General features: G+C 34.0%; 3 protein-coding genes and 1 non-coding gene across 4 annotated transcripts; 3 read left to right on the plus strand and 1 right to left on the minus strand.

The window, feature by feature from the left end:
* The first annotated feature begins 217 nt into the window (after positions 1-217).
* LOC123890467 (protein EARLY RESPONSIVE TO DEHYDRATION 15) lies at positions 218-2,044 on the plus strand. Its single transcript, XM_045940074.1, has 3 exons — positions 218-536; positions 1,102-1,441; positions 1,709-2,044. The coding sequence occupies exons 2-3, from the start codon at positions 1,141-1,143 to the stop codon at positions 1,744-1,746; spliced, it is 339 nt and encodes a 112-aa protein (XP_045796030.1). The 5' UTR covers positions 218-536; positions 1,102-1,140; the 3' UTR covers positions 1,747-2,044.
* A 1,179-nt stretch (positions 2,045-3,223) lies between these two features.
* On the minus strand, positions 3,224-8,235 carry LOC123889998 (GTP-binding protein BRASSINAZOLE INSENSITIVE PALE GREEN 2, chloroplastic). Its single transcript, XM_045939535.1, has 4 exons — positions 8,016-8,235; positions 6,614-7,899; positions 6,003-6,170; positions 3,224-3,897 (listed from the first exon to the last, which is right to left on the minus strand). Exons 1-4 carry the CDS (start codon positions 8,125-8,127, stop codon positions 3,535-3,537), a joined length of 1,929 nt encoding a protein of 642 aa, XP_045795491.1. The 5' UTR covers positions 8,128-8,235; the 3' UTR covers positions 3,224-3,534.
* A 1,203-nt stretch (positions 8,236-9,438) lies between these two features.
* On the plus strand, positions 9,439-16,747 carry LOC123889750. The gene is made up of 14 exons (XM_045939236.1): positions 9,439-9,593; positions 9,677-9,778; positions 9,875-9,913; positions 9,999-10,060; positions 10,468-10,565; positions 10,687-10,738; positions 11,430-11,522; positions 12,390-12,500; positions 13,107-13,446; positions 13,607-14,055; positions 14,291-14,400; positions 15,549-15,607; positions 15,686-15,873; positions 16,335-16,747. The coding sequence occupies exons 1-14, from the start codon at positions 9,491-9,493 to the stop codon at positions 16,521-16,523; spliced, it is 1,995 nt and encodes a 664-aa protein (XP_045795192.1). The 5' UTR covers positions 9,439-9,490; the 3' UTR covers positions 16,524-16,747.
* A 1,133-nt stretch (positions 16,748-17,880) lies between these two features.
* LOC123893377 lies at positions 17,881-18,105 on the plus strand. The gene has a single exon (XR_006803478.1). It is a non-coding gene; the product is annotated as a small nucleolar RNA U3 (small nucleolar RNA).
* The last annotated feature ends 3,236 nt before the right edge of the window (positions 18,106-21,341 follow it).

Below are 21,341 nucleotides of genomic sequence, written 5' to 3' on the forward strand. Positions count from 1 at the left end.
GAATGAACACATGAGAATACAACAATTTTATGATCTACTGATTCACTAATTTATTAATAAATGTCACAACCATGAGTTGTGAATGTTAATTTAGCTAATGTTTATTGAACATACATTTTACTTTCACAATTAACCAGTTTAGCTAAATTTTTGGAAGATAAGTTTAGATAATCGTGGCACAGAATCTATAATTTATCTTAGAAACAAATTAAGAACCGTAGAACAAAAACACAAACGAGAAAAATGATGAAAAGGTGAGAGATTTAAAAACATTAAACAATTATTAAAAAGATTTCAAGAAAAGTCAACAAAAAAAAATTAAGAATACGCGCACAGTTGAATTGACCAAGCCACCACCACGTTGCGTCCGAACCAAGACGCACACTGGACGGTGCTTTCACCAAACCTACAATAGTGGGCCCCATTTAATTCCCGAACCAAATTAGGTTCGGATATTCTTTTCCCCCTTCTATAAATTCACGTTCTCGATTCGCTTCAACGCGTGTCTCTCGATTCTCGCTAACGATATTTCTCTGGTAATTCCTTTTTCTTCGTTCTCTCTATCCTCGAACTTTCGTTTTCATTTTCTCTACTTTAATTAATTGCACCAAAATTCAACTATTACTTATTCGTTCAATTTTCAATAATTATTTGCTTGATCGATTATCTGAAACTATTGAATTTCATTTTTTGTGTGAATTTTTTATTACATGAATTTAACCGATCTTTACTCGAAAGGAGTCAAAATAGAGTTGATTTTGAATTTTCATTTCAGATCTGGCTTTTCATTTTCTTTTTCTTTTTTTCTTTTTTTTTTTCACGTGTGATCTAATTTTATTCTTCCACCTGCAAAAATCATCACAATTTTTTATGTGATTTATTTTATGATTTTTGTGAAATTATTGGAATTGAAATTATCTCCTGATAGTAATGTTCAGATATATTCAGAAAAATTAGAATTAAAGGTTTATGTAGCAGTTAGATCATAAATTCATAAAAAAAGTTCATATTTTATTATTATGATTAGAATTTTGCGTTGTTTATGGTTTTCTTGGATTATTGATCTTTAATAAGATTGTTGAATGTTTTTTTATGATGCAGATTAAGGAAAAAAGTGATATAAGAGTGAAGGTGATCAAGATGGCATTAGTATCTGGAGGAAGATCAACACTAAACCCTAATGCACCACTTTACATTCCGGCTGCTTTTCGCCATGTGGAGGATTTCTCTCCGGAATGGTGGCAGTTGGTGACAACACTTACATGGTATCATGATTACTGGGTTAGCCAGCTAAATGAAGATGAAGACTTTTATGATGATGATGAATTTGTTGGCAATGATGTGGTTGATTTGTTGCCTGATGCATTTGATCTTGATGTTGATGATGATCTTTCTATTGAAGCTCAACTTGAAGAGTTTATCAGGTCTTCTGAAGCACAAGGTATATAATTGTGTAACATAATTTGGTCTTTGAAATTTTAGGCATGAATAATGGTTTTGAAGATTAGTTATGAAAAATATCTAATTAGTCACAAAAGTATTAATCAATGTTGTTGAATAGAGGCACTAGAATTTGGACAAATTGTTATTGTATTTGAACAAATCGATATTATCTGTAATCTGCGATTGACAACATTGGGATTAATTTTTTATTATGAATAGTTGAGTTTGATTTTTGATTTGCTAATGAGGGGTTTTGATCTTTCAGAGCAAACTTTTGTGGAGGCAAAGAAATTTACTGGATGAGCCGAAGACGGAGCTTCCAACACATCTACCAAAGAGGCCGAATGCGATGATCTTGCTTTAGCTTTCGGTCGTTTAGCTAATGTATCATGTCAGATTTAACTTTCTGTAACTTTTGTATAGGTAAAGTTTCAAATTTCAATCATTCCTTCTTACCAAAATCTATGGTAAATAGAGAGAAGGAAAAGAAAAAATGTAAAAAATATTTCAAGTATTGACGTTGTAATAGCTGCTACAAGTAATATGGCAAAATGAGAATAGAAAAAAGTAAAAAAGAAGTAAGATTTGTTTTACTCATAAATTTTTACCTATCTTCAAAATGGATGCATTCAACTTCACGCTGCCTGTAAATTTTGTTTGACAGAACTCAGTGTGATGGAGTTTGACAACACCATACTACTAATTTAGAAGCAATCAGTTGACCAATATTAAACGTATTCAAACACAAATATTATAATCTAATTCTTGAATATTTAAACAGAAATTGCTAAAACATTCTAATGTATTTTTTCTCGGAACAAAAAATGTATTTTAGCTTCTCTTCTTGTCTGATGAATTGCAAATACGGTGAATCCCTTGCTCCCCAGTGATGTTAATCCAAGACACTCGTGAGTGCAAATTATTTAACTTTTATTAATGATTATCATATTTAATGATTATCATATAAAAATAAAAAACATGAATATTAGAATTATAAGAATTCAATGTATCTATTACTCGGCCTCCTCTTCCTCCCGGAGTTGTGCTTTTCCTTTGTCTTTTGACAAAACCGAGGTTCTGAGGGCTCCCCGAGTTCCGCTTTTCCAGCTTCTCTCGCTGTTTTGGGGAGCTGTTCCACCAGTTGAGTTAGAGTCGAGGTGGGGAAGATCGGTTATTCCTTCATCCCAATATATAGAAGAAGAAGAATGTATATTTACTCTGAGTAAATAATGATTTTGGTCTTCGAGTGTATAAGACGATATTGTTTGCACGTCCATTGAAGAAAAATGCACATCCACACACAACCTTTCCATCGTGGAAAAATACGTTTGTGATTATTCCTCCTTTTATTCCTCTCCAATTCCTTCTCCTTTTGCTTGTTTTGTGAGTGTGAAGAGAGTGAAATTTAAAATAAATAAGTGATGATGAGAGAGAAGAAATGATGAGAGATATAGACACATAAAAAAAGAAGAAGAGGGAATTGGAGAGGAATAAAAGGAGAGGATTCAAATCCAGGTTTACCTTAAAGGTTTCTCACTTAATGCAAACAGACATTTCTCAAACTTTGTTTTAGATCTTATTCTTTGGTGATATAAGGAAAAAAGATAGTACAAAGAGATTTGAGAAGAGGTTCAAATATAAAAAATAAAGGTGCAAAATTTGAATAATTATAATATTAGTAGAAGTTTTTCTAAGTGAAGGAGTGCAGGTACATGATAGAATTTCAAAATTTGTTCTTTAAAATCCGACAACAAAAAGTATGAGAGAATATATCTGTACATGAAAGACACAACACAACAAATCTTACAATTTATTAAAAAAAGTCTTACAACTCATCTAAAAACTACATACAGTCACCAACTTTGACATCTATCTAAACAGCAGCCATGGAGTGTAGTACTAATCTCTATATTCTCTTTCTAAGGTTGGTGGTTGAAATCACATTCACACCAACATGGTGGAGAAAATTGAACGCAAAAGCTTCTCATTGCAAACACATTATTGCCTCTAAAACAAGTCAGTTCAGTTACAGGCTTACAGCTCCTACTATCATTCTCAACGAAAGCCACAGGCAAACCGATTCAATTCTTTTCATGCAGATATCTCTGACCCTGCCCCTACCAATTCTGTATCTTCGTCTTCAAGTTTTTTCCTTCTTTGAGCTTCAAGTTTAGTTTGGTTACCAATAGCTTCAGATATAGCTTTTGGTAACCAAAAACCAGCTTTCTCAGGAGATGGGGCCCGGTCAAGTACCAATGGTTCTCTCAAAGTTATTTCAACTCCATCATAGGTCGATAATTTCATGGTTGCTTCACCTAGAAGACCCAAAGAGAACCAACCGAAACCAGCTATTGATATGTCCATGCAGTTGACATCCCAACTTGTTCCAGATACTTTTACTTCCCTTTCTTTCCATGTACCTAGTTCTGCTCCGCGGTCATTACCGATCGGAGGCTGGAATAAGAACAAAAATGAAAATTTAAATTAGAGAAAACATAGTGTTAGAACAGCAAATCTGTCTCTAAAGTAAATACATAAAAACACACAAGACATAAATCGTTGGTCACAAAATTCGGCCAATTGTCCCTACGTCTTTGACAATAGAGTGACTACTATAGTTTCTATTATCATCTGCAGTGTTTAGGGTTATACAGTACCCTACAAAGCTGTGATTAAATACCACAGTCCAAATTACAGTGTATTGCTACAATCGAGTGTCCGTTCATTTAGCAGTGAATATAAAGCATAAACCATGCAAGCTGCACAAATTTGCCAAGCAATACATATATACCTTAAAACCAAGTCAGCCTACACCCCCCATACTTACTTTCTGTCATATTGAAGTGATCATCTATAAATTTACATCTGAGATCCAAAGATTTACACTTTAATGTGAGAGTATTAGCAAAATTACACTGACAGCTCACTGTAAACTTTAAATAATAAAGGATTATTGAAGACTTCAGAAACAATTTCTGTTCATCAATAATTTATATTACTAGCAACTAATAAGACAGTGTATAACTTATTTCTTTGTGGACTGTAATTGAAAGAAAAATTGTTTAGGACATATCTTCTTTGTTTATTCAATTACTCCATTATGCAGAACAGTTGCCATGAACAGGATTTTATAGTTGTGTTAACATAGGATCTTAAACTAACTAAGCTACAATTAAAAATAATAAAACTTCTACGGCATTAATAAAAAAACTGAATTTAATATTAATATACAATTAAAGAGAAGCGATTACACTTGCCTCTACACTTATATATACCTACAAATTTACGCTTCTAAAATAATCCCAACCCAACTTACATGCAACTGATATGCATAATAAACTAATCTAAAAAACTGAAGAATGGAACATGTATATGGGACCTAAAAAGGTTTTTTTTTGATAAAAGAAATCTCAAGTTTATTTACTTTTTTTTTGAAGAAGCTAAATTAGCCCACTCAAATTGGCGCCAGAGAGAATCGAACCTCAGACCTCAAGAGGAGCACACTCCCAGGTCCCAAGCCAATACCAATGCACCAACCCAAATGGGTTTAAGTTTATTTACTTAATAAAAATTCCTTTTTTTCCTAAGCTTGGGGTTGAATTTAAAAGTGCTTATTTTTAAATAAATTCTAAAGTTTACACAACATACTCCGGAGTATGTAGTATGAAGTATTTTCATCGTCAAAAGACAACGGAAAAGCACCAATCCGGGAGGAAGAGGAGGCCGAGAAAGAAGAGAAGTGGAAGGTCAATCTATCTTCATTCACATGTTTTACAACTACCAACATATGGGGCTTGATAAAAAATAATAATTAACACCGATAATCAATATTATATATCACTGAGCGTGTGGCAACCGCAATCAGCAACAAAGAAGCAAAAAAGCTTCCGTTTTCAGAGTGCTACTGTTAAATGAGATTCAAAGTTTATTTACTGATTAAAATGTCCTTTTTTCTTCTAAAAAGTATGTCTTAGATTTCAGGACATAAAGTAGCACCTTTTTTGCTTCAGGAAGTCCCGAAACGAATTTGTGAAGTTTGAATAGCAAAGCAAAGATCTTTCCAGCATATTCCATGCCCACATTGCCTAGACACCCTACCCTAGACACCCAATTGTATAATGTGCTCAAAAGTCAAAACTCAAATATATAAAAGTACACTCCCCCTACCCTAGACACCCTTTCGAAAATCAAAAGATATATTTCTCGTTAGATTCTTCAAATACAAAAGTATAACATGCAGAGACACCATGCAAAATCTTCCTTTCTATCACATGTTAAGTGAGATATGCAAGAGCATAAAGGGATCAGGAAAAATATGAAATGAGCAAAGATTTAATAATCTTTATGCTTGTTTCATGTAGAAAATCTGTTCTTCCCTAGAGTTCTTCAAGATGGAATTCAGTATGAGCAAATCAATCAAACGGATTAAACAAAAGATGGTCAAGATACTGAAAAATGCAGTCTTATACCTACTCAGTAAAACAAAGTATAACCGCATAAACACTATTGATATTGATGGAAGAATATTTAGTTTTGTAGGATAATAAGAAAAAATTTACCTGAAGCCTGACACCAACATGATTATTCCAAATCTCATTAGCGTTTTCGATTTTTCCCATGTGTAGAGAAACATTTGCCGATGCCCAAACTGTGACATATATTGTTTCAACAGAGGATTCAATGAGGTCAAGTCTCGCCAAGCCGCCAACATGTATAGCTTGTCCTGCCTGCAAAATAAAATCAGCATGTATGATTCAAATAGTATCTCGTGTTTGAAAAATACATCAGTACTGTCAGTTGCGGATTGCGAAAAAAATAGTTGTTTGTTCGAATTCCGCTACGCTACGCTGCAATGCTATAGCGCCGCTGTTTGACAACACTTTGGACTAAATAGTGTATCACATGACAATAGCAATTTGCTCAAATACCGCTATGCTATAGCTGCAATCTAATAACACTGATATAAATACTAATACACACAAAAACCTTATAATCTCCATATACCAGATAATTGCACGGATCGTAAACATTCAAAGAAAACAAAACACTTACATAAGAACTATTCTCATTTCTGTTAGCTATTAACTAAGGGACATGCAAAAAGCACACATATAAATGTATAATCTATGCAAGAAAATAAGAGAATGACAGGTAGCAATAAGTAACTTGCCTTAATTCTATATGTCTGAGGTCGAAGTTCCTTCCGTATCTCAATCATCTTTTGTTCCTCCCGGTTCAATCTCATCGACAATAAATACGGATGCAAGAGCCCTGGAGTATCAAACATCTTAGCTTTAGCCGACAAAATTCCTCCAATTCTCAATATCCCAAGCGTCGTCCCAGGAACTGGAGCTTCTGTGAGCTTTGTAACTTTGGCTCCTTCTTTCTTCGCAAAAGCATTGATTAGAGTCGACTTCCCAGCGTTTTGAGCCCCAATCACCCACACATTCCCACGAGGACCGGCCAAAGTCTTTACAAACGACAACACATTCCTCACTCCCAAATCCTTTCGAGAACTGACCAAATAAACCGCACTTAACTTAGGCGCTCCTCCAGCACTTGCGCGGTGTCGAACCCATCTATCCAACCTCGTAGGAGAAACCTGAGACGGCAGGAGATCAACCTTAGTAGCCACAAGAACAAGCTTCGGCAATCTCTTACCCTTCTTCGAATTCTCCTGAATACCTTCAAAAGCCTTAAACAACGATTTCACAGCCGTTCTCGGGAAAGAACCATCAAAATCAACACAATCAACAACCATAACAACAACAGTAGAACTACCACTACCAGCAGGATTCATTAACCTAGTCGAAATCAACCTATCGAAATCAAAATCAGGGATCAAATTCTCAGCTGTGTTATTCTTCACCTGCCCATAATTTCTCAAGGAATGACACCTAGCACAAACAGTAACCTCTTCTTTCACCTTCTCAGCTTCTCTAACCATTCTCTTCTTCTCAGCTTTTGATACTTTCTTCTTCCTTGCCCTCTCCAAAACCTCCTCAGTAACATTACCATAACCAACCCCTGCTTGTTTAAACCCATCTAAATCAAGCTCACCATCATTTTCTTCACCAAGTAACATAGCTTCTAACTCATCAAACTCATTAATTGACCCCTGAACTTCTTCACCCTCGTCGTCATCATCATCATCATCGTCTTCTTCTTCATCATCTTCGTCGCCGTCTTCTGGTTCTTCATCTTCATCAAACACATAATCATCATCTGTAAAATTTTCAACTTTGACCTCTTTTTGTTGGTAAAACCCAGGAAGGTTTTGATCTTTATCTTGCATGAAAATTCCACAACCAGGGCAAATGAGTCCAAGAGCTTCATCTTCATCTCTACCTTCACTCAAAACCGGGTTTCTACTATCTCTTCTGGGTCTCTGAGTGGGGTTACCGTTCAGCGCAAAAGCAATAAAAGACGAAGCTTTATGAAAGCGTTTAGTAGTATCTAGAATTAAATCATGTAAAATAGAAATGGGTGTGAGAAAAATGAATATGGGGGTGCTGAAAATTGAAAGAGGAAGAAGAAGAATAATGAAAGGAGTAAGTTAGTTAGTTAGTTACCTGTGAAATGGCGAAGAGATGGAAATGCGTGATGTTGTGGGTTGTTGAAAATGGGTAGTTTTGAAGTGAGGTTAGTGGAAGGAAGTAGAATTGTAGAGAATAAAATTGCCATGGCTTCAAAATCAAATTGTGGAGATAATGAGATAAACTGGTTCAGGAGCCAGGACAGTGGCACCAACACAGTATAGTACAAGTAGCGGCAGTCTACGGGGAACAGTCTTGTAAATGTCCAACTTAATACTTGATTTTTGCAAAATTGGCATTTTTTTTTAAATTGTTAAAGTTAGTGGCTAATTCTTAATATTAGATATTTTTTTGGCGAAATGTATCATTTAAGTTTATATTAGATTGATCATTTAAGTTTTTTAAATTTTATGTTTATATTACATTTAATTATTTAAGTTTTTTAAGTTATAAGTCCTTTAGATTTTTTAATTAATAAATAAGTTTTTAAGTTTGTAATTTTTAACATCAAGGTCTTAATTTTTAAGACTTGTCTGTTACAAACGTAAAACTTAAATGAACTATATGATACAAACGTCTATGATACAAATGTAAAACTTAAATGAACTATACATGCATTTTGTTTTTCTTAAAGAACCTATAAGATACAAACACAATTCTAGACCTTTATTTTTAACTTCTTTCATTCTTAACAAAAATCAGGTGAGCGATCCATCCCGCCGCGCAAAATTGGCATACTAGTGCCCTAAATTAACGAAATTTTACGTTAGTCTTTAGTTTTAAAAACGTCAATCACGTAGTCCATCTGTCATTTTTAATTAGTTGATAGAATTAACGTTGCTGACATACTATGTTATTTTCCACATGGCAAATCTCAAAGACTAAATTGAAACGTTTGACTCGAATTACAAAGACACTAAATTGACATGTCAACAATTTGTGGGACCAAATTTAGACTTTTTTGTATTGTTTAAACCCCATTGGACAAGCAACCCTTTGTCTCCTTTTTCACTCTCTCAAAACACTGTTTCTTCCGTGTTTGCCCATTCATGTAGCTCATCCTATACCGCTTTGCTTGCATTTTTTTTATTCAATCAACAAGATTTGTGCTCATTTCGATAGCTCTTCTGTGTTTGTGCTCATCCTATACCTTCATTAAATTGATAAATACTCTCCCTCTGTAACTTCAAATTTAGTGGGGCGTCTATGGAAAGCTAACTTGATTACGATCATTTTGGTACCGGTTTGGTGAATTATTGATCAAAATTGAGTTCTGTTCGAAACTTTGAAGTTGAGGCTCAGAAGCAGATTTTGTGCATAATTTGGGGTTGTAAAATTCCAGATTTTAAAATAGGAGGATAAAATTTCGATTTATTCAAAATAAGAGAGGTAAAACTGCATTTAAGCCTTACTAAAATTAAAATATAGTACTATATAAGGAAAATAAAAATGCGAGTTTAGGAAGGAGCTAGAAAATAGCCATTGATTGCTTTAATAAAAAAAAAATAGCCATGACCTCTCCCGCTTCTATAAAATCGAAAAAGCAAACCCAAATTGAACACCAAAACAAAAAAAACATGGCGCCAAAACCAAAAAACTCCTCAATCTTCATCGGTGATTCATTCTTCAAACCCTAACATCATTCCCTTTTCGATTCCGATAACTGCATTTCTAATCTCATTCTTCTCATTTCACAGGTAACTGCCAAATTACTGTCGAAGCCACCACTTTCACCTGCAATTCCACTTCCAACGATCTCTTAATCACTCTCCCTCGTAGCGGAAAGATCAAAGTATCTGGTAATTTTGTCTTTTCTTCAATTAACAATGTTTCTATTTCTATTCATTTGATTCGATTTGCGATTAACAGTTTTTACTGTGTTTCTTTGATACAAGATGTTTCTGGTAACCATAAAAACGCTTCTGAAGAAACTGGTAAAAAAGTTATCTTTACATTCGATTCGTTGTATTATTCATTTGTGTGATTATAATGATTGTTATTCGGCTAATATTTTTGTAGAACGAGAGTTTGTGTTGCTTAATCCTAAAGATGTTGATGATATTAGCAAAGGATACATTCAGGTAACACCCATTCATGGCTTATTTGTAATTTCTATGAAGAACGGACTCAGTGATCAAAATGTAATGTCTTTAATGTCTCATTGATCAACATTGTTGTTTCGACACATCTTTAACCCTTGTAAATATGTATGTTTTTAAGGAGTAAAGAAAAAATTAATAATTTTGGGACACTTGCCCGCATGTGTTGTACGAGTGTCTTACAAGTGTCATACACCAATCCAAAGAGTGTTAGAGTAAAGAAAAAAATGATTTTATTTGGACACCTGCCTGAGTTGTCCGGCTCCGACACGTGTCGTGTTGGACACCACAACACCCTTAATCATAGATGTATCCGTGCTTATAGTTATGTATAAATCTAGAAATTTTAAAAAAATTAATGCTTTGAATGTAAATTGATGGGTTTGCAGGAAGTATTAGAGATGTATATGACAGAGCTACCTGGAATGAATTATGCTGCGAATACTGGAAAGCAATCGAAGTTTCTTGAGAGATGTGTGACTAATGGGTAATAGATACTTTTCACTGTCTTTGCTTCTCCGCTGTGATCATAATGCACGCTAGATAGTTCACTAACTATGGTGATTTTAATAGATTATTTCTAAAGTATTAATTGTGTGTTCCTGCAGGAAATATCGAACACTACTTCTGAAGTCCAATTTGACCGGAGATTTAGGGAAGGTATTTGCTCGATGACTATAGAAGGCTCGTTTTATATTGGTGTTTTATGTTTGTGAGTCCATATTTTGGTCTTGTATTGTGCTGCGATAAATAATCTATGCTGCACTATCCCATAAATCAGTTAAAAGGACAATGCTTTGGTCCTAGTACATTTCCAAATTAAGTAGAGTCCGTGTCTATTTCTTAATCAGAAATCCTAACACTTTTTTTTTTGTACCAACCCTCTGGTTCCCCGGGGAACAAGACCCCGGTAATCTCGAGTTCGGTCGTGAGGTAAATAAAGCTTGGCCAAGATTTGTTCCTACCAGGAACCAAACTCGGGTTATCCCGAACGATTCGCCCCCAAGATTCCGAGTCTTTGTGATTGTGTATCAAATTACATCATGTCTTTACGTTTAGTCATCATTGCATGCAGTGTTGATTCTACAAGCGGGTTGACATCGTCTCAATAATAGCGCTGGTTGATCTTTGCTGATACTCTCTTTTTTCATCCTTTTTTCATCCTAGGACCATCCAGTTTAGAAATTCCTAGGACCATCCAGTTTAGAAATAAAAGAATACAATATTTTTGCTGCTTCATCTAATTTGAGCTAGAAAATAATGCATACCAGCGGATTTTAGAGAAATAAAAATAAATATCTATTTTAATTCACAACATCTTAAGTTACTACTGACTTTCATCATTTTACAGGTTATTGCTGCAATTACTTATCAAATCATCCCTGCAGATACCCAATATGCAGAGATCCCACTTGCAGCTGTCAATGCAATCTATCAACGGAAGGTCATCTACTGATCTTATATTTTATATATTCCAGTTTTTTTTTTTTTTTTTTGTTATTTAAAATGTCTCCTCGAAAGACGACTGATAGCGCTATTAGGAAAAACTTCATATTAAGTCATGTTGAACGGAAATGGTCGCGAATGTCTAGTTATTTGGTCAGAGTTTCGATCGTTTTATTCTGCCTTCTATTGTTCTACAATGTCTTTATCTTCATTGATTCCGATCCTCTTTTTATGAGGTGGAAATTTACAATCATCAACAGGGCTCTAAGCCTCATCTTTTTTCGACTCGGGTTCGAGGGTCTGGCCGCCTTGGCTATTGGCTTTATGGTGCGAGCACTATTCAGTGCCGGCGTCTTGAGTCAGTTTCAAGAAATTAACTTGCAATGGTCAACCACAGCAACATTCTTTTGGTTTTGCTTACGAAATTTTATATAAAGCTTCTGATTTAGTTCTAATGTAATTTCCTTGTTTTTACTGGGTATAATGCAGTTAATTAGATACCTTCATGATGATATTCTAAGTAACCAGGGTTCGTGCAAGAGATATTTAGTGAAAACTTACATGGTCATTTTGTTTCCAAGGGCACCAATGTTTAGGAATTTACCTGAATTTTTCTTGTCAACTCCAGGATTATGCATGTTAAAGAAGTCTTATGCCATGCAGTATTTAGATGTTCTTTTGATTTATTTGCATCTCAATCATTTTGAGCTGTAGCTACTTACATGAAATGTTAAGCCTTTTCGAATTCTCCTACTCATGTCATCTGCAGCCTTTTTATATATATGGATAGGTGTTCACAATAAATAACTATAATTTACGGCTTCATATAAGGTTTCTTAGTTAGTTACTAGTTAATATCCTGCAGGGTATTGGTCATCTGTTGTTTCTAGAGCTACGGAAGAGACTTCAGAATGTTGGCATTCGCTCCATTTTTTGTTGGGGAGACAAAGAATCTGAAGGATTTTGGCTTAAACAGGTAACGTCTAAACAAAAATTCTCTTGAGTCTTGGGTAGATCATAGTATTGAAGTATAGAAACTGAGAGAGAATTCATAGAGTGTAGATCTGAATTCTGAAATCTTTGATATACCGACTTAATGAAAAGAACCTGCTTACACCAGAATATATAGTCATAACAAACTGTAACTAACTCTAACAGACTTTAGAAGTCTCTGGAATATACGGTGGATTGGGCTCAGGATAGCTTGTTCAATGCCACATTACAGAAGCTATACTACCGACAATACAGTATATCATAAGTGAAGAAATATTCATTTTTGCAAGAATGATTTTAGTCTAGAGTTTTTCTACAGACAGCTGTTTATTATATGAATGATCATTCATTTTCAGTCTAAAATTTTCTATAGATTTGTGATCATCCTTGCAAGAATTCCATTGTGTTTGTTTTCTAGTTTTATCCGCTGCTAGAAAAACTTTACATTTATGCAAAGAGGCCAGTAAATATAGTAAGATAAAGATTTAATGATATTAATACAGTTTGCCGAATTTAGAAGCATGCATTTTATTCAGTAAAAGATGATTCTTTAGTTTGGGATTATAACTTTCTTCAACAAAAATTGCAGGGTTTTTCATCAATAGCACAGGTGGATACAAAAGGTAGAGCCCGCAGGCTACCTGTAAAAGCTGATATTCGCAAAGCATTATGCTTTCCTGGTGGTTCGACTCTCATGATTTTACACCTAAGGAAGGAATTGTTGGAGGACAATTCTAACTCTGGGAAGTGTCTCCCCTCACAGCCTCATCAGAATTCCTTTACACCTGCAATTGTTGAAAATGAGGGGCCTGAATCCTCAGGGGAACCACTCATTAATTTGAAAACTTCCCGTAGAACAGGCACAAATCAAAGTAAACCTAAGGCTTTGGTAAAAGTTGGAACTTCACGAGGACATGGAAAACTCAGTGGTAATTCATCAATCTCTCTCCCATACTCCCAATCGAGATAATTTTCTATATTTTAATATTTTTGGCTGGTATTAGAAAAAGTAAATAAATATTTTATTATGACTATTAGGTATTTTATGCTATATTTTTTATAAGTTGTGAATTCTTGGACAACGGACAGGATTTGACAGTCAGAATCCTAAGAACTGCTGCAATGACACTGTTGCTTCTGCCAGAGCAAATGATGATAGACAAACAAGTGGTGCAGATTGTTCCCAGGATGGAAATAATGCTAATGTAGCAAATTGTTCTCAATCTACAAAAGTTGCAAAGAGGGCCTGGGAAGCTTCTTCATCCTCGTTGAAATCAAAGAGAGTGAGAGGAAGCCAGATAGCTGACTGTCATTCAGATTCTAGCTGGGGTTTTGTCTCAGAGGCTGATAGGACCAATCCTTGTTCTTTGGAAGCCCCTCATTGCAATACTGCAATTACAGAGAACTCAACAAAATGTATTGGAGACCATATGCATGTAGAAGCTCCCCTCAGCCTAAAACTGCAATCAACTAAACAATGCTTTAGAATCATGTTGATGAATATCACTGATGATGCTAAGAAAACACAGCTTGCAAAGGTTTGTGATGAGTAACATTTGTTTTCTTTCTTAAACTGTAGTTTTTATTTAGAGACCTGGTCTCTACGTTTTGACTGTAACGCTCTTTCTTTTTAAGGTTTGGTTTACTGCAGATAGTAGGAAAATAATAGGGGATCTGATTTTTCGTTTCCTATTTTTTTTTTCTTTTCATAGATCCTGGCAATTAATGTAAATACTGGGGTCTAGATTTCATAATGATTTGTTTTACATATAGGTGATTGAAGACCTTGGTGGCACTATTGCCTCTGATGGAAGCACAACCACACATGTTGTCACAGGACAAGTGAGAAAAACTCTGAATTTCTGTACCGCCCTCTGTTCCGGGTAGGTTCAAAACTTCCAAAATGTCAGCCATCCTAATTTTAAACTGAAATTTTATTTATAATTGAAATAAAGTTTTAATTGTATTAAAATTTGCAGATAATTGAAATCTTGGCATCTCTTGGTGTTTTAATAAATTTTTTGAAGTGCATTTCCCTAATCTCTAGAGTTATGAATTTTGCTCATGTTTCTATACTACTACTGCCAGATAATTGATTTGTAATTTATAAAGAATATTATTTTTGCGCTATTTAAAGCTAACTTACGATCTTTGCCAGAGTCATTATTTATTGCAAACCTTATATTTTTGAATCGTCAGTTTTCCGCAAAATATCAGTTGTATGCAATCTGTCAAACTCTAGATGTTTGAGTAGATTAATTTGGGTCTGGTCATTTAAGAACTCATTTGAGTTTGGGAAATATTATACCAGTTTTTTAATTTCAAATTTACCATTCAAATGTGCCAAAAGGTAGCGGTCCATAACTTAGAATTGAGAATGTTGTTGGTTCCACAGAACATGATTAGTGGAAGTACAGTACTAGATTTACCGTGTAATTTCATAGGATCAATGTCATCTACCAATTTATTGTTTTCGGTGTTCATTACTCATTTTAATCAAGTTAAATAAGTAAAACACATGCAACAATATTGGAAGTTGGAGTGTTGGACATTGGATGAAAACTGTGCGCCAGTTGCAGTCTTTTTGGAGTGTCTAGCTATTGAGGGACACAAGTGATGGTGCAGTTTAGTTGTTAACGGATGGAATAAACTGAATAAGTAACTAGTGAAGGCTATTTATTGTAAGATGGATACTTACAGCAAGCTTAACCTTTTTTCTGATGATTAATGGATGCTTTCAAATGAATCCTTTTCTTGGTATGGTATTAGTAATTCATTTTCCACTAAACATGACATTATTTCATATTCAATATCATACCCAACTCAATAAAATGCAAAACAGCATCCTTTGGATGATTAATTGATCCTAAAAAGATAAACAAAACCAAAGTGCTGATATTGTTTTATATTTTTATTCTTGTGAAGTTGTTCTTATTATCCACTAATAATAAATGCCCTACCACATTCTTAAATGCATTCCTTGTTTTGATTATTTATAAATTATAACAAGGATATATTGTTAACTACACAGTGCTTGGGTGGTATCATCAAGTTGGTTAAAAGAAAGTTTTCGGAAAGGCAGATTTGTTGGTAAGATGGATCAAACTGTCTTGTCTATATTGAGTTATTATTCAGGTTGCTAACACAATCTTAAAAATGAATATGCAGATGAATCACCTCACATTCTGAATGATAAGGATTATTTGTTGAAGTATAATTCAGATTTAAGAAGTGCAGTTTTCCGAGCAAAAGCTTGTCCCCGTGCTTTGTTTAAGGGGTATAATATATGTATTGCAGCTAATGTTGGAACTTCTGCAAAAACTCTGTCTGCTATTGTTAGGTCTGCTGGTGGTAATGTAAGTTTTATTTTTCTGGAATTTAAATGTTAACACCCCTTCATCGATGGTTGGTGTATTACTTTTAAAAAAATGCATGACAGAAAGTAAAAAACACCAATTCTAAGAACGGAGGGTGTATACCCTATGTTGGGGGAGATAACTAAAAAATCTGTAAAGCAATTAAAGACAAATACTAGGGTATTAAGTAAAGATATTTTAGTCCAAATATAAATCAATTTACTTTTCCTTTATGCCAAACATGTACTTCTTAGTTTTTGTTTGTGCTCCAAGCTATTTTTAATTAGAGAAATGAATTCAATAATCATATCAAGAGTCATTTATGTTGCATCTTGGATGCATTTTCTCCTGATACATCTTTATTCACATCACTGTAACACATCTACGCACATTCTGTTTTCCTTTTTTCTTTCGGAAACTGAGGCTCACTGGTTAACAAATTTCATTAATTCTTGTATTAGGTTATTAGTGGACTCGAAAAAGTAAATGAAGGATCAACAACAATCTTTGTGACTTGTGAAGAAGATATTGAAGAAGCAATCATGGCTTCAAAGAAAGGTATAAGGACTTTCAGCAGTGAGTGGTTTATGAACTGTGTCATGAGACAAGAGCTTGACTTGGAAGCCCCCCAATTAATAGAGTCCTTATGAAGATATTAACATTCATTTTGGTATGTATAGAAGAATATTTATGTTTCATCTAAAATTTAAATAAATGACTACTTTTTTTTTAGCACAATAAGAGCTTGTTAGCAAGCATGTTCTTTGCATGGAGGATGGTTTACTGGATTAAATCTCAAACTAGGTTTCAAAAGATACTGTAATTGGGCATATGTTAGCTTTTGCAATGATTTTTTCGATTGGAAAACGTATAATATCCATTTGTCAAGGATCAAAAGACTAGGTTTTTCAATTTTCACAAATTTCTTCAAAATATTGGCAACAAAGAGGGAATAGAGCCTCCACATAGATTCCTCTATCAGCTCCCATGGCAAGTCCAGATCTAACAGTTTTAACCTCTTAAGCAGCCCATCTTCAAAGGCAACCTCACAAAAAGGGTTTATTGGCGTTTTCAAGTTTTGGGTCACCACCCATCTCTTTAAAAATCATGTATTTTTCAGCGAAAATTGCAAACTTATAGTGCAGCAGAAAGGGTACCCATTTTAGTGTTCATGAATCATAGTATTAGTTAATAATTAACCTATAACAAGATTAGTAGAATTGGTACTCTCTAGTTGAAAAGTTGACTTTTGCTTATAATTAAGGATGAATGGTACATGTTATAATAATTTGGAAAACCATAAAATTATCCTAAAAGCAAGAAAGAGATTTGTCATTATTAAGGTTGAAATATTTATATAATTTTTTCAACTTAAAATAGTAACACGTAAATGATCCATGTTAATGTCAACGCTACGATAGTAAGTGTAAATTATTTTATGCCTAACTTTGATAGTATAAATACCACCTTATGACTCATGTAAATGCATACTTGACTAGTAATATGAAATCATATCCAAACATTTTCATTCTCCTCAACATTTCCTTAATCAATAAAACACATATTTGTAATATTATAACTGATTAAATATTAACAAAGAATACTTAAATATCTAATTCTCTCAACGGTTGTTAAGATATTAAAGGAGTTATAATAAAATCCAATTAGATTAAAAGGGATTATCAATGCACCAAAGTAATGCTATATTGCCACCTGAAGTCTACTTTATATTCCTGTGTTAATAAACTAAGCATAAAATAAGAGTTTTCAAAGTGTTAAACACTATTCAGTTCCTCTTGTTCTGAAACCACGAATTCAATGTATTCATTGAGCATCAAAAGATTTTTCGTTAAATCGAACTCACTTTGTTATAAAAGCTGGAATAACTTAAAGAATCAGAAGCATTTTTACAAGCGAGTATTACAACATAAACAAGTTCAAAGTCCCACATTGTTAGCGCTTAGTACAAATCAATTGTTTATATACTCAACGCGTAGAGCAACGAACACGATCTTACTTGAACAGGATTTGTTCTATAGGATTGTACTACTGTGTCCTTGATTTCTAAGGAGACAGGAACATACGTCTGGTGGATGAACCACGATCGTGTTATCAGAGCGTGATTAACAGCCTGGATGAAGTCTCGTCTGTGAGACCTCAACCTTCGCTGTGGAGGATCGTTCTTGGCCAGTTTCAACTGACCGGGGTGGTCACACGGTGGTCTGACAGACTCAACATTTTTTTTTTGTAAAACGGCATCGTTTTCAAGAACCCTAAGAGAGACAAAATCCGCTAATTGAAAACTCTAATTTTTCCCCCAAATAAATTTTATGAATTTTAATTAATATTGGGAATAATAATAATCTGTTGCAGGTTATGAAACTATTTTTTATGCTATCACATCACTTTGAAGAAAAATGATAGCATTACACTTAGCATCTTGCTTTTACTGTTGTTAGCTATTTGCATTTTGAACATAAATGGATTCGTCATCACATTCAGCTTCTGTTGCAGGAATTGATGATTCTATGCAACATCTGAACAGCTTAACTTCAATGTCGTAAATTTTTCCGCCAGTGGTCTTGTTGTGGAGCTTGACAACATATGGTTAATTAAATTGGCAGAAATGTGCAACATCCCAGTTCCTATGGAGGTTGTAAAGTGAGTATTTTACCAAACTCATTCATGAATCCATCATTTTGACAATGCACTGGTTTTCAACAAATCCTTGAAACTCAACTTTGAAAAGATATATGATATAACACAATCAGGTAACTCATTGTTGAGCATTTTACTCTTCTTCGTAGTTGCTGCAACCTGCAACCAATAACAAAGACACATCAAACTTCTCTTTTTTATGATCATTGATGTTTCTTTTTGTAGTGTTTTCACTTATTTGGATCATTCTTAGTTATGTTTATACACCGTGTATTTATATATTTTATTTTTAATTTAATTTTTTATTAAAATATTCCGCCAGCTTAACTTCAATTCCTCATCACTTCTTATTCCTTCTAGAATAAACTCTCCGCACTTTTGGCTTTGGACCATAGTCAAGGCCCATTTCCTCATTCACATTCCTATCAACACCCTCCTCCATAATAACAGCCTTGTCCTCAAGGCTAAATTGAGGAAACTAACCTCGTATCATATCATCATCTTCCCATGCATCTATTGATTTATTCTTCCACTGAACAAGGCTTTGAGATATTGTTAACCCATCCTTCACTGTTAACCTAGATCCCAATACCTTTTCAGGGTACACATCATCATTAGGAGATATATCTAACTCTTTAGGGAGTTCACCTTGGACTTGATAATTCCCAATTGCTTTCTTCATTGAGGAGACATGGAAAACTGGATGTATTTTTTATTGAGGGGGTAAAGCTAACTTATAAGCAATTGCTCCCACCCTCTCTATTATCTGAAAAGACCCATAATAACGAGCAACCAACTTCTGATAAATTCTTTTAACTACAGATTGTTGTCTGTGAGGTCTCAGCTTAAGAAAAACCCATTCTCCTACTTCAAATTGCACATGTTTCCTTTTTTTTATCAGCTTGTTTCTTCATTTGCTGTTGAGCTCTTAGCAGATGCATTTTTAATTGATTCAGAGCTTCATCTCTTTCACTAAGTTCAAGTGCCACTGCTTCTACTTTTGTTTCATTACTCAGAAACCTCACAATAGTTGGAGGTGGTCTGCCATACACAACTTCAAAAGGTGTTTTATTAATTGAGATATGATATGTAGAGTTATACCAATATTTAGCCCATGACAGCCAATGAGACCAAGACTTAGGTTGTTCAGATGCAAAACACCTCAGATATCCTTCCAAGCACCTGTTTATCACTTCAGTTTGCCCATCTGTTTCTGGATGATAAGCACTTAGCACTGCTCATTTTGAGATTAGTTCCTTGCAGCTTGAACAATTCCATCCAGAAATGACTCGTAAAAATTGGATCTCTATCACTAATAATAGAACAAGGAATTCCATGCAGCCTGACTGCTTCTTTGACAAACAATTCAGCTATAGTTTTGGCATTGTAAGGATGTTTAAGTAAAATGAAATGACTGTACTTTGACAACCTATCCACTACAACTATAATTGCTTCATACCTTTTAGATTTAGGAAGACAAGTGATAAAATCAATAGATAAATCCTCCCAAATAGCATTGGGAATTGGTAAAGGTTGTAAAAGACCTCCTGGACTAGTAGCTGAATGTTTCTGTCTTTGGCACACATCACAAGACTCTACTTAAAAAAAATTTTGGAGTAAAAGAAAATCGAATTTTTTTTGTAGTAAAAAAAAAAAAAGTTTTTTTGCAGAAAAAAAAACCGAATGTTTTTTGTACATAAATTTTTGCTTTTATTTATGTTTCCTTAATAATTGTCTTGGAGACGTTGTTTAACATGAGCCAATAAATAAATTTTTTTAGGTTCCTTGAATAATATATATATATGAAGAGGGATCCGTTGACTTCAGGAGTAAGTCTCCATTGACTTACTCTGCTTAATAACTCGATATCGGCATTATATTTCTTCAATCCAATCGTTGAATTTAAAGATCTCATCGAGTAGATCAACTCCACACATTTTTATAAAAATTCAAAATCGTTTGATACTTTTTATGATAACTTCAATTGAATGTACAACAAACTTTTAAAAAAACCGTTGAATTTCAATAGTCTAAATACATAACTACTTTTTTTGAATTTTTAATGATAGTATACCAAAATTGACTGTAACAAAAAAAAACCAAAATTGACTTTTCACACTATATTTAATGATAGTATACCAAAATTGTCCTTTGTACTTTCTATAGTCTTTTTATTTTATTTTATTTTTTTTGTCAAATAGCTTAGTGGCTAGAAAATCCACCTTAAAAGTGAATTATTTGGGTTAAATATCTCAGTTTTAGTCATTCTGACTTTATATCACAAAATGTTTTTAGTCGTTATACCCATGCTTGTTCGACCTTGGCTCTGCCCATGCCTCATGTTAGACGTGTTATGATGTTTGACATGCGCCGGTGTCCGTCATTGACACTTTTTTTTTTGTTTACAATATTGACAATGAGAATCGAACTTAAGACCTCATACATACTACACAAATTCCTCACCACTAGACCAAACCTAGTGACTTACATGCGTCGGTGTCGGTCACAGACACATTAAATTATTATATTTTTTCAAATTATTATAAGTGTCAACGTATTTGTTGTTCATGTATGTCGAATGTCCGTGTGGATCTTTGTGCTTCATAGTTATAGTGAACATTCCGTGTCAGCACGTGTTATACTTAAGTTTTAAATTTCTTTTGCCTACGGATCATTGTCCAGGGGTCTCAAATAAATAATTTTTCTTCCTTTTTTATTTTGGCACAAAATAATTATTCTTTTTTTTATTAGAAAAGTAACAAAATTGATTAAAATTATTAAACCAGGATTGGAAAAATGGAAAAACATTT

This window comes from Trifolium pratense, linkage group LG6 (assembly GCF_020283565.1).
Source record: "Trifolium pratense cultivar HEN17-A07 linkage group LG6, ARS_RC_1.1, whole genome shotgun sequence".
Classification (NCBI taxonomy): domain Eukaryota; kingdom Viridiplantae; phylum Streptophyta; class Magnoliopsida; order Fabales; family Fabaceae; genus Trifolium; species Trifolium pratense.

Excerpts from the sequence above, each read along its gene's own strand:
- LOC123890467 (XM_045940074.1), top strand. The coding sequence starts at position 1,141 with ATGGCATTAGTATCTGGAGGAAGATCAACACTAAACCCTAATGCACCA. Across the intron at positions 1,442-1,708 it reads CAGGTCTTCTGAAGCACAAG|AGCAAACTTTTGTGGAGGCA; the intron begins GTATATAATTGT and ends TTGATCTTTCAG.
- LOC123889750 (XM_045939236.1), top strand. The coding sequence starts at position 9,491 with ATGACCTCTCCCGCTTCTATAAAATCGAAAAAGCAAACCCAAATTGAA. Across the intron at positions 9,914-9,998 it reads AAACGCTTCTGAAGAAACTG|AACGAGAGTTTGTGTTGCTT; the intron begins GTAAAAAAGTTA and ends ATATTTTTGTAG. Across the intron at positions 14,401-15,548 it reads TGTACCGCCCTCTGTTCCGG|TGCTTGGGTGGTATCATCAA; the intron begins GTAGGTTCAAAA and ends TTAACTACACAG.
- LOC123889998 (XM_045939535.1), bottom strand. The coding sequence starts at position 8,127 with ATGGCAATTTTATTCTCTACAATTCTACTTCCTTCCACTAACCTCACT. Across the intron at positions 7,900-8,015 it reads ATCTCTTCGCCATTTCACAG|ATACTACTAAACGCTTTCAT; the intron begins GTAACTAACTAA and ends ATTTAATTCTAG. Across the intron at positions 3,898-6,002 it reads ATGTTGGTGTCAGGCTTCAG|CCTCCGATCGGTAATGACCG; the intron begins GTAAATTTTTTC and ends TTCTTATTCCAG.